This window comes from Leopardus geoffroyi, chromosome B1, assembly GCF_018350155.1.
Source record: "Leopardus geoffroyi isolate Oge1 chromosome B1, O.geoffroyi_Oge1_pat1.0, whole genome shotgun sequence".
NCBI lineage: Eukaryota > Metazoa > Chordata > Mammalia > Carnivora > Felidae > Leopardus > Leopardus geoffroyi.
In genome coordinates this window covers 62,102,212-62,114,758 of record NC_059327.1, presented here as the reverse complement: position 1 = coordinate 62,114,758, position 12,547 = coordinate 62,102,212, and the positions used below count along the sequence as shown (strand labels likewise).

The window sequence follows — 12,547 nt, the reverse complement described above, 5'->3', positions numbered from 1 at the left end:
GCGTCTGTGCAAAGCATGGAGCCTGCTTTGGATTCTCTCTCCCTCTCTCTCTCTCTCTCTCTCTCTCTCTGCCCCTCTCCCGCTTGCACTCTCTCAGTGCTTTCTCATTCAAAATAAACACATAAATAAATAAATATTAAAAATATAAAACAAAACAATAAAAATAGAAGCTAAAATAACGTCCTCATATTAATAGAAGAATTATTAAATGTGGAACGACTTGTACTATTTAGCACATTCTATTTCCCCTCTTATTTTGCTAGAATCAGCTTTTTTTCACTATTTATTGGGTGCCTAATTCCAAATCACGTCTTTAGTAAGTGGGAAAATAATAAAGTTTTTAAAAAAACAAAAGGTAAAGTTCAGAACTTTTTAGTGTATGATATCTTTAATCTGTCTTCAATGGGACGTATGCTTTAACTCTCTCTTCCTATGTTGGCAAAACGGTTAAACTTAACAATAAATACTTTTTAAGTGAATATTTATTGTCATCAGTGGCATTGGTTTATTTCACAAGATTATTAATTATTAGCAAATGATCATTTTATAACAACTGGTTTGATTTATTTCTTTGTAAGGCAGAAATTTATATATTACTTTTGTCTAGTATACAACCTTATATTGCTGAATATCCTCTGTTTTTTAAGCACAACTTTTAAATTTTTTACAGTCTTATATTAGTTTCAGGTGTACAATATAGCAATTCAACAATTCTGTACATCGTGTGGTGCTCATGTCAACAAGTACACTCCTTAATCCCCATTACCTCGTTAGCCCATCCCCTACTCTCCTCCTCTCTGGTAACTATTAGTTTGTTCACTATAGTTAAGAGTCTGTTTGTTTAAAATTTTTTTAAAAAAATATTTATTTTTGAGAGACAGAGACAGAGCATGAGCAGGGGAGGGGCAGAGAGGGAGACACAGAATCTGAAGTAGGCTCCAGGCTCTGAGATGTCAGCACAGAGCCCCACGTGGGGCTCGAAGCCACAAACCATGAGATCATGACCTGAGCCAAAGTCAGATGCTCAACAGACTGAGCCACCTAGGTGCCCCAAGAGCCTGTTTCTTAACTTTGTCTCTGTCTTTCTCTTTTTATCCTTTCGCTCATTTGTTTCTTAAATTCCACATATGAAGTGAAATCATACGGTATTTGTCTTTCTCTGATTGACTTATTTCACTTAGCATAATACTCCCTAGCTCCATTCAGGTCATTGCAAATGGCAAGATTTCATTGTGTTTTATGGCTGAAGAGTATTCCATTGTATATATATACCACATCGTCTTTATATATTCATCAGTCAGTGCACACTTGTCCATTTTTAATTGGATCATTTGTTTTTTGTGGTGTTGAGTTTGATACGTTCTTTATGTATTTTGGATACTGTCCCTTTATCAGATATGTCATTTGCAAATATCTTCTCCCATACAGTAGGTTGCCTTTCAGTTTTGTTGACTGTTTCCTTTGCTGCACAGAAGCTTTTTATTTTGATGTAGTCCCAGTAGTTTACTTTTGCTTTTGTTTCCCTTGCCTCAGTAAGCCTATTTAGAAGGAAGTTTCTACAGCCAACGTCAAAGAGATTACTGCCTGTGTTCTCCTCTAGGAATTTTATGGTTTCAGGTCTCACATTTAGGTATTTAACCCATGAATATCCTCTATTTTATATTACCTCTCTTATTCTACTAGATAGTTTCTTGAACAATCTTACTGTTTTCCTATCTGCTAAATGTTAATGATTCCTTAAAAACAACTAACCAAACAAATAAGCTTAGGGTTAACTTATTTACTTATTATTATTATTATTTTTTTTTAGATTTTATGTTTTAAATTGTCTTTAGCTTTGGTCAGTTTGGTTATTCAGATTATGGCAGTAGTCACTTATATCCTTACCTACAGCATTTTCATTTTGTGCCACTTATTGTCCCAAATGGCGGACTATAAAATTGAACATGAGGTGTTTTTCTCTGCAAGGGAGTTACAGTTTGACAGAAGAGGTGTGCCAGCCAGGATTCCTGCTTGCAAACAATAGGGACTGGTTAACGTAAGCAGAAAACAATAACTCATTGGATTACTACATAATGTATAGAATCACATGAATGGAAAAAGTGGAGAGCCAGGTTGACGGAGGTATTGGGGGAAGATTAAGTTTAACCCCTGGCCATAAACATCTTCACCCCTGCTTTGGGTACTCCGTGATAACCACCAGAGTCTTAGCTCCCTTCTGCACTTAACAAGACCTGTTCTTGTAGCAGTATTTATTAATTTATTTATTTTGAAAATGATCTTTTCCCAGTTTTATTATAATGTAAATAACATAGGACAATGTATTAGTTTAATGTGTCTACCATGAAGTGTTGATATATGCATATGTTGTGAAATGATTCCCACACGGGTCGCCTGGGTGGCTCAGTTGGTTAAGCATCCAACTTCAGCTCAGGTCATGATCTCACGGTTCGTGAGTTCAAGCCTCACATCAGGCTCTGTGCTGACAGCTCAGAGCCTTGGAGCCTGCTTCAGATTCTGTGTCTCCCTTTCTCTCTGCCCCGCCCCTGCTTGCACTCTCTCTCTCTCTCTCTAAAAAATAAATAAACATTAAAAATTTTTTGAAATGATTCCCACAATAAATTTAAGTAACAGACATCACCTCACATAGTTGCAACATTTTTATTTTCCCGATGAGAACTTTTAGATTTGCTCTCTTAGCAACTTTGTAGTATGTGATAGAGTATTACTAACTTCAGTGACCATGCTATACATTACACTTGCAGGACTTATTTATCTTGTAACTGGAAGTTTGTACCTTTTAACCCCTTTCACTCATTTGACCCACCCACTACTTCCCACCCCAAGCTCTTGCAATTACCAGTGTGTTCTCGGTATCTATGGAGCTGTACTATCTATAGCCTGACTATATTTTAGGCGCTAGAGATATCAGTGTGTAAAACGTGTAAGTTGTCTGCCCACAAATAGCTTATGTTTTAGGATAAGGCGTCAGAAAAAAACATGAAAATAAATGAAATATAAAATGTATTAATAGACCGTAAATTCTAGGGACAGAAAGAAAAGCCATGTAAATGGTATGGAAAGGCATTTGCACAAAAACTTGAAAAAGCAGGTGAAACAAGTCGTATGCTGTCTGGGAGAATAGAGTTCCTGACAGAGGAAATAACAAGTAAAAAGGCTTTAAGGCAAGAGATTGTCTGTATGCTCAAGGCACAGCAAGGAGACCACATGGCTCAGGTAGAGTGAGTTACAGGGACAGTAAGAAGAGATGGGATCCATATGGTAAGACATTTATGTGTGAAGACCATGTAGGATCGTTACAGTTATTTGTAAGTACTGTACTTTAGATTTTCCTCTGAGCTTTATTAATCAGCTGAAACAACTTATATCATTGTAATACATGACCCTTAAACCTCAGTAGCTTAGAGTAACGTGTTGATTCCTTATTTATAAGGATATTGGATATAGATATTGATTACTTATTTATATTGCATGTCCATCACTGGTTGGCTGTGTCTCACTCCAGAGTTATCACTTTAATGTTCAGTATGATGGCGAAACCTCTTTTTTAGAACACTGCAATTGTGGCAGATCAAACAGAGACAGTATTGACAACCATGTTGACTATTAAAGATTCTCTCCGGGGGCACCTGGGTGGCTCAGATGGTTAAGCATCTGACTTTGGCTCTGGTCATAATCTCAGGTTCCGTGAGTTCAAGCCTGCGCCAGGCTCTGTGCTGACAGCTCAGAACTTGGAGCCTGCTTCGGATTCTGTGTCTACTCTCTCTCTGCCCCTCCCTTGCTGACACTCTTGTCTCTCTCACTCTTAAAAATAAACATAAAAAAAAAAATTAAAGATTCTCTCAGAATTTACACAGTTTGTGCTCACATGACATTATCCAGAGCAAGTCACATAACCAAACTCAACATCAATGGTATAAGGAAGTATAATTATCTTCCAGTGAGGGGTAATGAATGTTTTTGAAGATTAACGCAATTTGTCATAGAACCATTGGAGAATATTGAGAAGAGACATAATATGACTTTACATTTTTAAATTATTTCAATGTTGAGTAAAGACTGATGTGGAGAGGACATCTTCTTGGATGTCATGATAGATTATCTTATAGGCAACTTCCAATGGTGTTTTGGTTCCCCAGTCTGAGGCAAAGGTAAGGAGTAGCAGGTTTGAGATTACTTGATTACTGTCTGTGGTTCAGAGAGAGGTGTCGCTTCTCTATAGATGGTGAAACTTTTTCTTGAGACAATAAATAGAGCTTTTGGTGGTCAAATTTTAAAAGCAGCACACGAATTAGAAATAAAAAAAGCAAAAGCCATATACAAGAAAAATGGCATCACCTGAGCTACATTAGAGGCTAATACCTAGACATCCTTAAACCACTTTTTTATAAACTACACATATTACACTGTCATTCCACACCTAGTTCTATGTGCATATATTTAGTTATTTATTCATCTGAGCATCCAGAATTATTCTCGACCTAAAACACTGTGAATCAAATCACCATATTTTTCTTCTTTCATAGGAGCATTGTAAGTCAGAGGGAAATGTATTTTCAATTTCTGTTATGGAATCACACCTTGTATATTGGAAATTGCTATGGGTGAAATTATGGTAAAAGAAGGCGTTTTAGATTAAATAAGTTGACCACATGGCTTGACTATCTCCCAGATTTTGATTTGTGAGGTATTTTCTTATTTGAATACAACCAGCAAGAGTGACTTAGCATGTGTAATTTAGTTGCTATATAGTCATCAGATATTTGTTTAACTACTTCTGCTCTATGGTAGTGAATGATTCAGTTTAAATCTCTCCAAAATTTGCAAATTTTGTGTTTTTCTACATCTAATACTTTACTGTTTGGGTATTTAATAAATATCTGTGTTTAGGTTGAAAAATGCTATTAAATACGGGAGCAAAACCAAGATTTCCTGTTTTTTTTTTTTTTCCTACCGGTTACCTTTTTTTTTTTGTTATTGACTTATCAAGCTTTGTTAACTGTTATAATAGACTCATAAATAATAAATCTGTGGCATAGGATAAGATGGTTAAGGCTTTAAAGCCTACAGAAATAATTGCAATGAAAAAATTTGTATTTGTGAACAATCAAAAGGACTGTTGAATATGCTTACTGTGGAAAGTGAAAACTTGTGAAATTCCTTTGAATCATTTGGGCAATTAATTTTTGGAAATTTTCTATTTTAATTTGATAAATTTAAAAAATTGTTTGCTTAAATCATTTTTGATCAAGAGCAAGAATTTAGAATAATAGTCATAAAAGTAATCGTGGGGGTTGAAAAAGTTCAGAGGACAGCAGAGAATCTATTGCTACAGAGATCAGGAGACTAAGAAACAGTCATGAGGAGCTAAAAAATGCTATAAATGAGGTGCAAAATAAAATGGAGGTGACCACAGCTCAGATTGAAGAGGCAGAGGAGAGAATAGGTGAATTAGAAGACAAAATTATGGAAAAAGAGGAAGCTGAGAAAAAGAGAGATAAAAAAAATCCAGGAGTGTGAGGGGAGAATTAGAGAACTAAGTGATGCGTTCAAACAGAACAATATCCATATCATAGGAATTCCTGAAGAGGAAGAGAGAGAGAAAGGGGCTGAAGGTGTACTTGAACAAATCATAGCTGAGAACTTCCCTGATCTTGGGAAGGAAAAAGGCATTGAAATCCAAGAGGCACAGAGAACTCCCTTCAGACGTAACTTGAATCGATCTTCTGCACGACATATCATAGTGAAACTGGCAAAATACATGGATAAAGAGAAAATTCTGAAAGCAGCTAGGGATAAACATGCTCTAACGTATAAAGGGAGACCAATAAGTCTAGTGGCAGATCTATCTACTGAAACTTGCAGGCCAGAAAGGAATGGCAGGAAATCTTCAATGTGATGAACAGAAAAAATATGCAGCCGAGAATCCGTTATCCAGCAAGTCTGTCATTCAGAATAGAAGGAGAGATAAAGGTTTTCCCAAACAAACAAAAACTGAAGGAATTCATCACCACTAAACCAGCCCTACAAGAGATCCTAAAGGGGACTCTGTGAGTGAAATGTTGCAAGGACCACAAAGTGCCAGGGACATCACTACAGGCATGAAACCTACAGACATCACAATGACTCTAAACCCATATCTTTCTATAATAACACTGAATGTAAATGGACTAAATGCTCCAACCAAACGACATAGGGTATCAGAATGGATAAAAAAAAAATAAGACCCATCTATTTGTTGTCTACAAGAGACTCATTTTGGGCCTGAGGACATGTTCAGATCGAAAGTAAGGGGATGGAGAACTATCAGTCATGCTACTGGAAGTCAAAAGAAAGCTGGAGTAGCCATACTTATATCAGACACACTAGACTTTGAATTAAAGGCTGTAACAAGAGATGCAGAAGGGCATTATACAATAATTACAGGGTCTATCCATCAGGAAGACCTAACAATTATAAATGTCTATGTGCCGAATATGGGAGTCCCCAAATATATAAAACAATTAATCACAAACATAAGCAACCTTATGGATAAGAATGTGGTAATGCAAGGGATTTTAATACCCCACTTACAACAATGGATAGATCATCTAGACACAGGATCAATAAAGAAACAAGGGCCTGGAATGATACATTGGATCAGATGGCCTTGACATATATATTTAGAACTCTGCATGCCAAAGGAACAAAATATAGTTTCTTCTCGAGTGCACATGGAACATCCTCCAAGATAGATCACATACTGGGTCACAAAACAGCCCTTCATAAGTATACAAGAATTGAGATCATACCATGCATACTTTCAGACCACAATGCTATGAAGCTTGAAATCAACCACAGGAAAAAGTCTGGAAAACTTCCAAAAGCATGGAGGCTAAAGAACACCCTACTAAAGAATGAGTGGGTCAACCAGGCAATTAGAGAAGAAATTTAAAAATATATGGAAACAAATGAAAATGAAAACACAACAATCCAAACACTTTGGGATGCAGCGAAGGCAGTCCTGAGAGGAAAATACATTGCAATCCAGGCTTATCTCAAGAAACAAGAAAAATCCCAAATACAAAATCTAACAGCACACCTAAAGGAAATAGAAGCAGAACAGCAAATATGCCCCAAACCCAGCAGAAGAAGAGAAATAATAAGATCAGAGCAGAAATAAACAATATAGAATCTAAAAAAAAAAAACTGTAGGGCAGATCAATGAAACGAAGAGTTGGGTTTTTGAAAAAATAAACAAAATTGATAAACCTCTAGCCAGGGTTCTCAAAAAGAAAAGGGAGATGACCCAAAAAGATAAAATCATGAATGAAAATGGAATTATTACAACCAATCCCTCAGAAATACAAGCAATTATCAGGGAATACTATGAAAAATTATATGCCAACAAACTGGACAACCTGGAAGAAATGGACAAATTCCTACACACCCACACACTTCCAAAACTCAAATAGGAAGAAATAGAAAACTTGAACAGACAGATAACCAGCAAAGAAATTGAATCAGTTACCAAAATCTCCCAACAAATAAGAGTCCAGGACCAGATGGCTTCCCAGGAGAATTCTACCAGACATTAAAACAGAGATAATACCTATCCTTCTCAAGCTGTTCCAAAAAATAGAAAGGGATGGAAAACTCCCAGACTCATTTTATGAAGACAGCATTACTTTGATTCCTAAACCAGAGAGAGACCCAGCAAAAAAAGAGAACTACAGACCAATATCCCTGATGAATATGGATGCAAAAATTCTCAATAAGATACTAGCAAATAGAATTCAATAGCATATCAAAAGAATTATTCACCATGATCAAGTGGGATTCATTCCTGGGCTGCAGGGCTGGTCCAACATTCGCAAATCAATCAATGTGATACATCACATTAATAAAAGAAAAGAAAAGAACTGTATGATCCTGGTCAATCGATGCAGAAAAAACATTTGACAAAATTCAGCATCCTTTCTTAGTAAAAAACCTCGAGAAAGTCGGGATAGAAGGAACATACTTAAATATCATAAAAGCCATTTATGAAAAGCCCACAGCTAATATCTCCTCAATGGGGAAAAACTGATAGCTTTCCCCCTGAGATCAGGAACACAACAGGGATGTCCACTCTCACTGCTGTTGTTTAACATAGTGTTGGAAGTTCTAGCATCAGCAATCAGTCAACAAAAGGAAATCAAAGGCATCAAAATTGGCAAAGATGAAGTTAAGCTTTCACTTTTTGCAGATGACATGATATTATACATGGAAAGTCCGACAGACTCCACCAGAAGTCTGCTAGAACTCATACATGAATTCAGCAAAGTTGCAGGATACAAAATCAATGTACAGAAATCAGTTGCATTCTTATACACTAATAATGAAGCAACAGAAAGACAAAGAAACTGATCCCATTCACAATTGCACCATGAAGCATAAAAAACCTAGGAATACACCTAATGAAAGATGTAAAAGATCTGTATGCTGAAAACTATAGAAAGCTTATGAATGAAATTGAAGACATTATAAAGAAATGGAAAAACTTTCTGTGCTCATGGATTGGAAGAATAAATATTGTTAAAATGTCAATACTCCCCAAAGCTATCTACACATTCAATGCAATCTGAATCAAAATCGCACCAGCATGCTTCTCGAAGCAAGACTAAGCAATCCTAAAATTTGTATGAAACCACAAAAGGCCCCGGATAGCCAAAGTAATTTTGAAGAAGAAGACCAAAGCAGGAGGCATCACAATCTCAGACTTTAGCCTCTACTACAAAGCTGCAGTCATCAAGACAGCATGGTATTGGCACAAAAACAGACAATGGAATAGAGTAGAGACTCCAGAAGTGGACTCACAAAAGTATGGCCATCTAATCTTTGACAAAACAGGGAAGAATATCTAATGGAAAAAAGAGTCTCTTTAACAAATGGTGCTGGGAGAGCTGGACAGCAACATGTAGAAGGATGAAAGTAGACCACTTTCTTACACCATTCACAAAAACAAACTCAAAATGGATAAAGGACCTGAATGTGAGACAGGAAACCATCAAAACCCTAGAGGAGGCAGCAGGAAAAAACCTCTCTGACCTCAGCTACAGCAATTTCTTGCTTTACAAACCCCAAAAGCAAGGGAATTAAAAGCAAAAATGTACTTTTGGGACCTCATGAAGACAAAATGTTTCTGCACTGCAAAGGAAACAATCAACAAAACTAAAAGGCAACCAATGGAATGGGAAAAGGTATTTGCAAATGACATATCGGACAAAGGGCTAGTATCCAAAATCTAGAAAGAGCTCACCAAACTCCACACCCGAAAAACAACCCAGTGAAGAAATGGGCAGGAAACATGAATAGACACTTCTCTAAAGAAGACATCTGGATGGCCAACAGGCACATGAAAAGATGCTCAACATCGCTCTTCATCAGGGAAATACAAATCAAAACCACCCTCAGATACTGTAACCTCACGCCAGTCAGAGTGGCTAAAATGAACAAATCAGGAGACTCTAGATGCTGGCAAGGATGTGGAGAAACGGGAACCCTCTTGCACTGTTGGTGGGAATGCAAACTGCTGCAGTTGCTCTGGAAAACAGTGTGGGGGTCCCTCAGAAAATTAAAAATAGATCTACCCTATGACACAGCAATAGCACTGCTAGGAATTGACCCAAGGAATACAGGAGCACTGATGCATAGGGGCACTTGTACCCCAATGTTTATAGCAGCACTTTCAATAATAGCCAAATTATGGAAAGAGCCTAAATGTCCATCAACTGATGAATGGATAAAGAAATTGTGGTTTATATACACAATGGAATACTACGTGGCAATGAGTAAGAATGAAATATGGCCTTTTGTAGCAACGTGGATGGAACTGGAGAGTGTTATGCTAAGTGAAATAAGTCATACAGAGAAAGACAGATACCATATGTTTTCACTCTTGTGTGGATCCTGAGAAACTTAACAGAAGACCATGGGGCAGGGGAAGGAAAAAAAAAGAGGTTAGAGAGGGAGAGAGCCAAAACATAAGAGACTCTTAAAAACTGAGAACAAAGTGAGGGTTGATGGGGGGTGGGAGGGAGGGGCGAGTGGGTGATGGGTATTGAGGAGGGCACCTGTTGGGATGAGCACTGGGTGTTGTATGGAAACCAATTTGACAATAAATTTCATATTTTAAAAAAAATAAAGAGGAAATAAAAAGAAATGAAATACAAAATTGTTTGGCGTCTTGTGTATCATGATCACCAACTATACACGACCAATTACTTACCCTCAATTGATGTCTCAGGGTGTGATTCTATAGATACGCATTTTAATGTAAACCTTAACTATCAAAGTTTTAGGTATAATTATATTTATATTAGCAAATGTCATAATTATGCCGGCTGTTGATTTTTCTTCACCAGTTAACTTTAGATAATTTACCTTTTGAAACTAATTTTCCTTCATTGGCTCCTTCTTTTGGAAGTTTTCTTCTTGAGATAAATTCTCCCATGAGTAGGAAAAGTAACTCCGTTTTTGATTAACTGTCTTTCTTTCATAAAGAAATTTAATTCTGTTTTTTTTAAGAGGAAAAATAAACTTTGTTTTTATATTCAAAACTGAAATAATGGATTATTGCCAGGTAACCATAGTGACAAAATAGTTACTTACCACAGTAGATGGATTTTGAGAAAAAAAAAAAACAACTATATTAGTATTAAATGTGGGCTGATAATTTATTGTGGGTTTAGCACATTAATCACCATCATAAGTATTTGATTTTCTGATGTCTTTTGAATTCTCCCAATGATGATTGAAGGCATATCTTGTAACATATGAGTTAGTGAAAAAGCACTTCCATTGATTATGTGGGGATGTGTGTTGTATGTAAGTTTACCAGGATATTAGAAATGGGCTGTATTTATTGATGAAAGGCTGTTCTGCCTCTGAATGTATTGGACTTTGTAGGCCATCATAATTCTTGCCAGAGTTTCATCATACTGTAACTCATTTATCATTTCCACCACCATCTCCCTTTTCTCCTTTATTGCAGATGTTGCTCTTATGTGGGTCGGCGTGGAAATGGGCCTCAGGCAATCTCTATTGGCAAGAACTGTGATAAATTTGGAATTGTTGTTCATGAATTGGGCCATGTGATAGGCTTTTGGCATGAACACACACGACCAGATCGAGATAACCATGTCACTATCATAAGAGAAAACATCCAGCCAGGTGAGAGGCTTTAGAATACGTTGGGTTTAAGGTTGACAGAATATCTTTTAGTTGTGTTTACAGTATTTATTTAAGTTTTTCTTAAAAAAATGTGAACTGATTTTTTTCGATATGGTAGAATCAGCATTTTGCTGATTAAAAAAATACCCATGATGGTATTATATTTTTAATTTGTTTTCCTTCAGACTGGATGATCTTAGGTACTTTTTATGCTTGATCTTTTTTTCTTAAGGTTTAGCTGTTTTATTTCTAAACTTCTGTGCTTTCCAAGAATGGGTGTAGGCTATTGAACCACAAATTGATAGTTAAATTTTTTACAGCATTTTTAATACTTAGCTCTATACTTTATGTGGTAGGGATTTAGAAAAGATCCCAGGTTTGACATGAAATGTGCTGCTACCATAGAAATCTGTATTATACCAGGGACAATTTTTGGAGAAAATTTCAGGGAAATGAGTCATTTCTGGGATAGTCTAAATAGTTTCTTTGAGAATTCTCCTTCAACTACCCTGAAGATAAATTCTTAAGAATTTTTTCAGTAGTTGAAATATCAGATATAATTAAAATTTAATTTTCTCTGATAGTTGATGTGTGATAATAACCTTATTTTAAAGCTTTTTATTTAACTTTCGTAAATTCTTAAAGATCAGTACATTTCAATTACCAAAAGATGAATTCTGTTTTTTGGAATCATCTTATAAGGTCATATGTATTTCAAGCATTAGAAAAGTAAATATTTGTCCTTATTTCTTTATTTGTGGCAAGTTTTAAGTTACAAACATTGAATTCCTTAGAATTTCTTGTAATTAATGGTATTGATCTATGTATTTGCTCATCACATGTTTGGTTCTAATTATTTATTGAGGCATTGTTAGATGTTGAAAATGCTGTGATGAAAAATATAAGGCTTAATGTGGGGTATGTGCGTATATATACATGATTGTACGTGGGTGAGAAGAGTAATTATAGTCATATGATGAGAATACCATAAAGTCCAAGCAACGTGTAACAAAATGCCTTGGTAAGTCAAGGGAGATGTCACAAAGGAACTGAAATTTAGAAGTAAAGTAGAAGTGTTGAAAGTGCACCGAAGAGTTATAGAATTTTAAGCTGTAAAAAAATCATGATCATAGCTATAATTATAGAAAATCAAATCATTTTTATTTTCCCATTATGGCTACATGGTATGTTGCAAATGGGAGATGAGTTGGTAATTACCTAATGAGGTTACATCATAGGGGATATTCTATATGAAGCTAGGGAACTTAGATTTTATCTTTTTTTTTTTTTTAATATTTATTCATTTTTGAGAGAGAGAGAGGGAGAGACACAG

At 36.0% G+C, this 12,547-nt stretch overlaps 1 protein-coding gene across 4 annotated transcripts in view; it reads left to right on the top strand.

Annotated features, from left to right (window-relative positions):
* Positions 1 to 12,547, top strand: part of TLL1 (tolloid like 1) — a 213,385-nt gene that overhangs the window by 96,344 nt on the left and 104,494 nt on the right. For all 4 annotated transcript variants that reach the window (XM_045463733.1, XM_045463738.1, XM_045463745.1 and 1 more), the window contains one exon: positions 11,036 to 11,214. In XM_045463733.1, the coding sequence (XP_045319689.1) occupies positions 11,036 to 11,214 (179 nt within the window). The remainder of the gene's footprint in view (positions 1 to 11,035; positions 11,215 to 12,547) is intronic.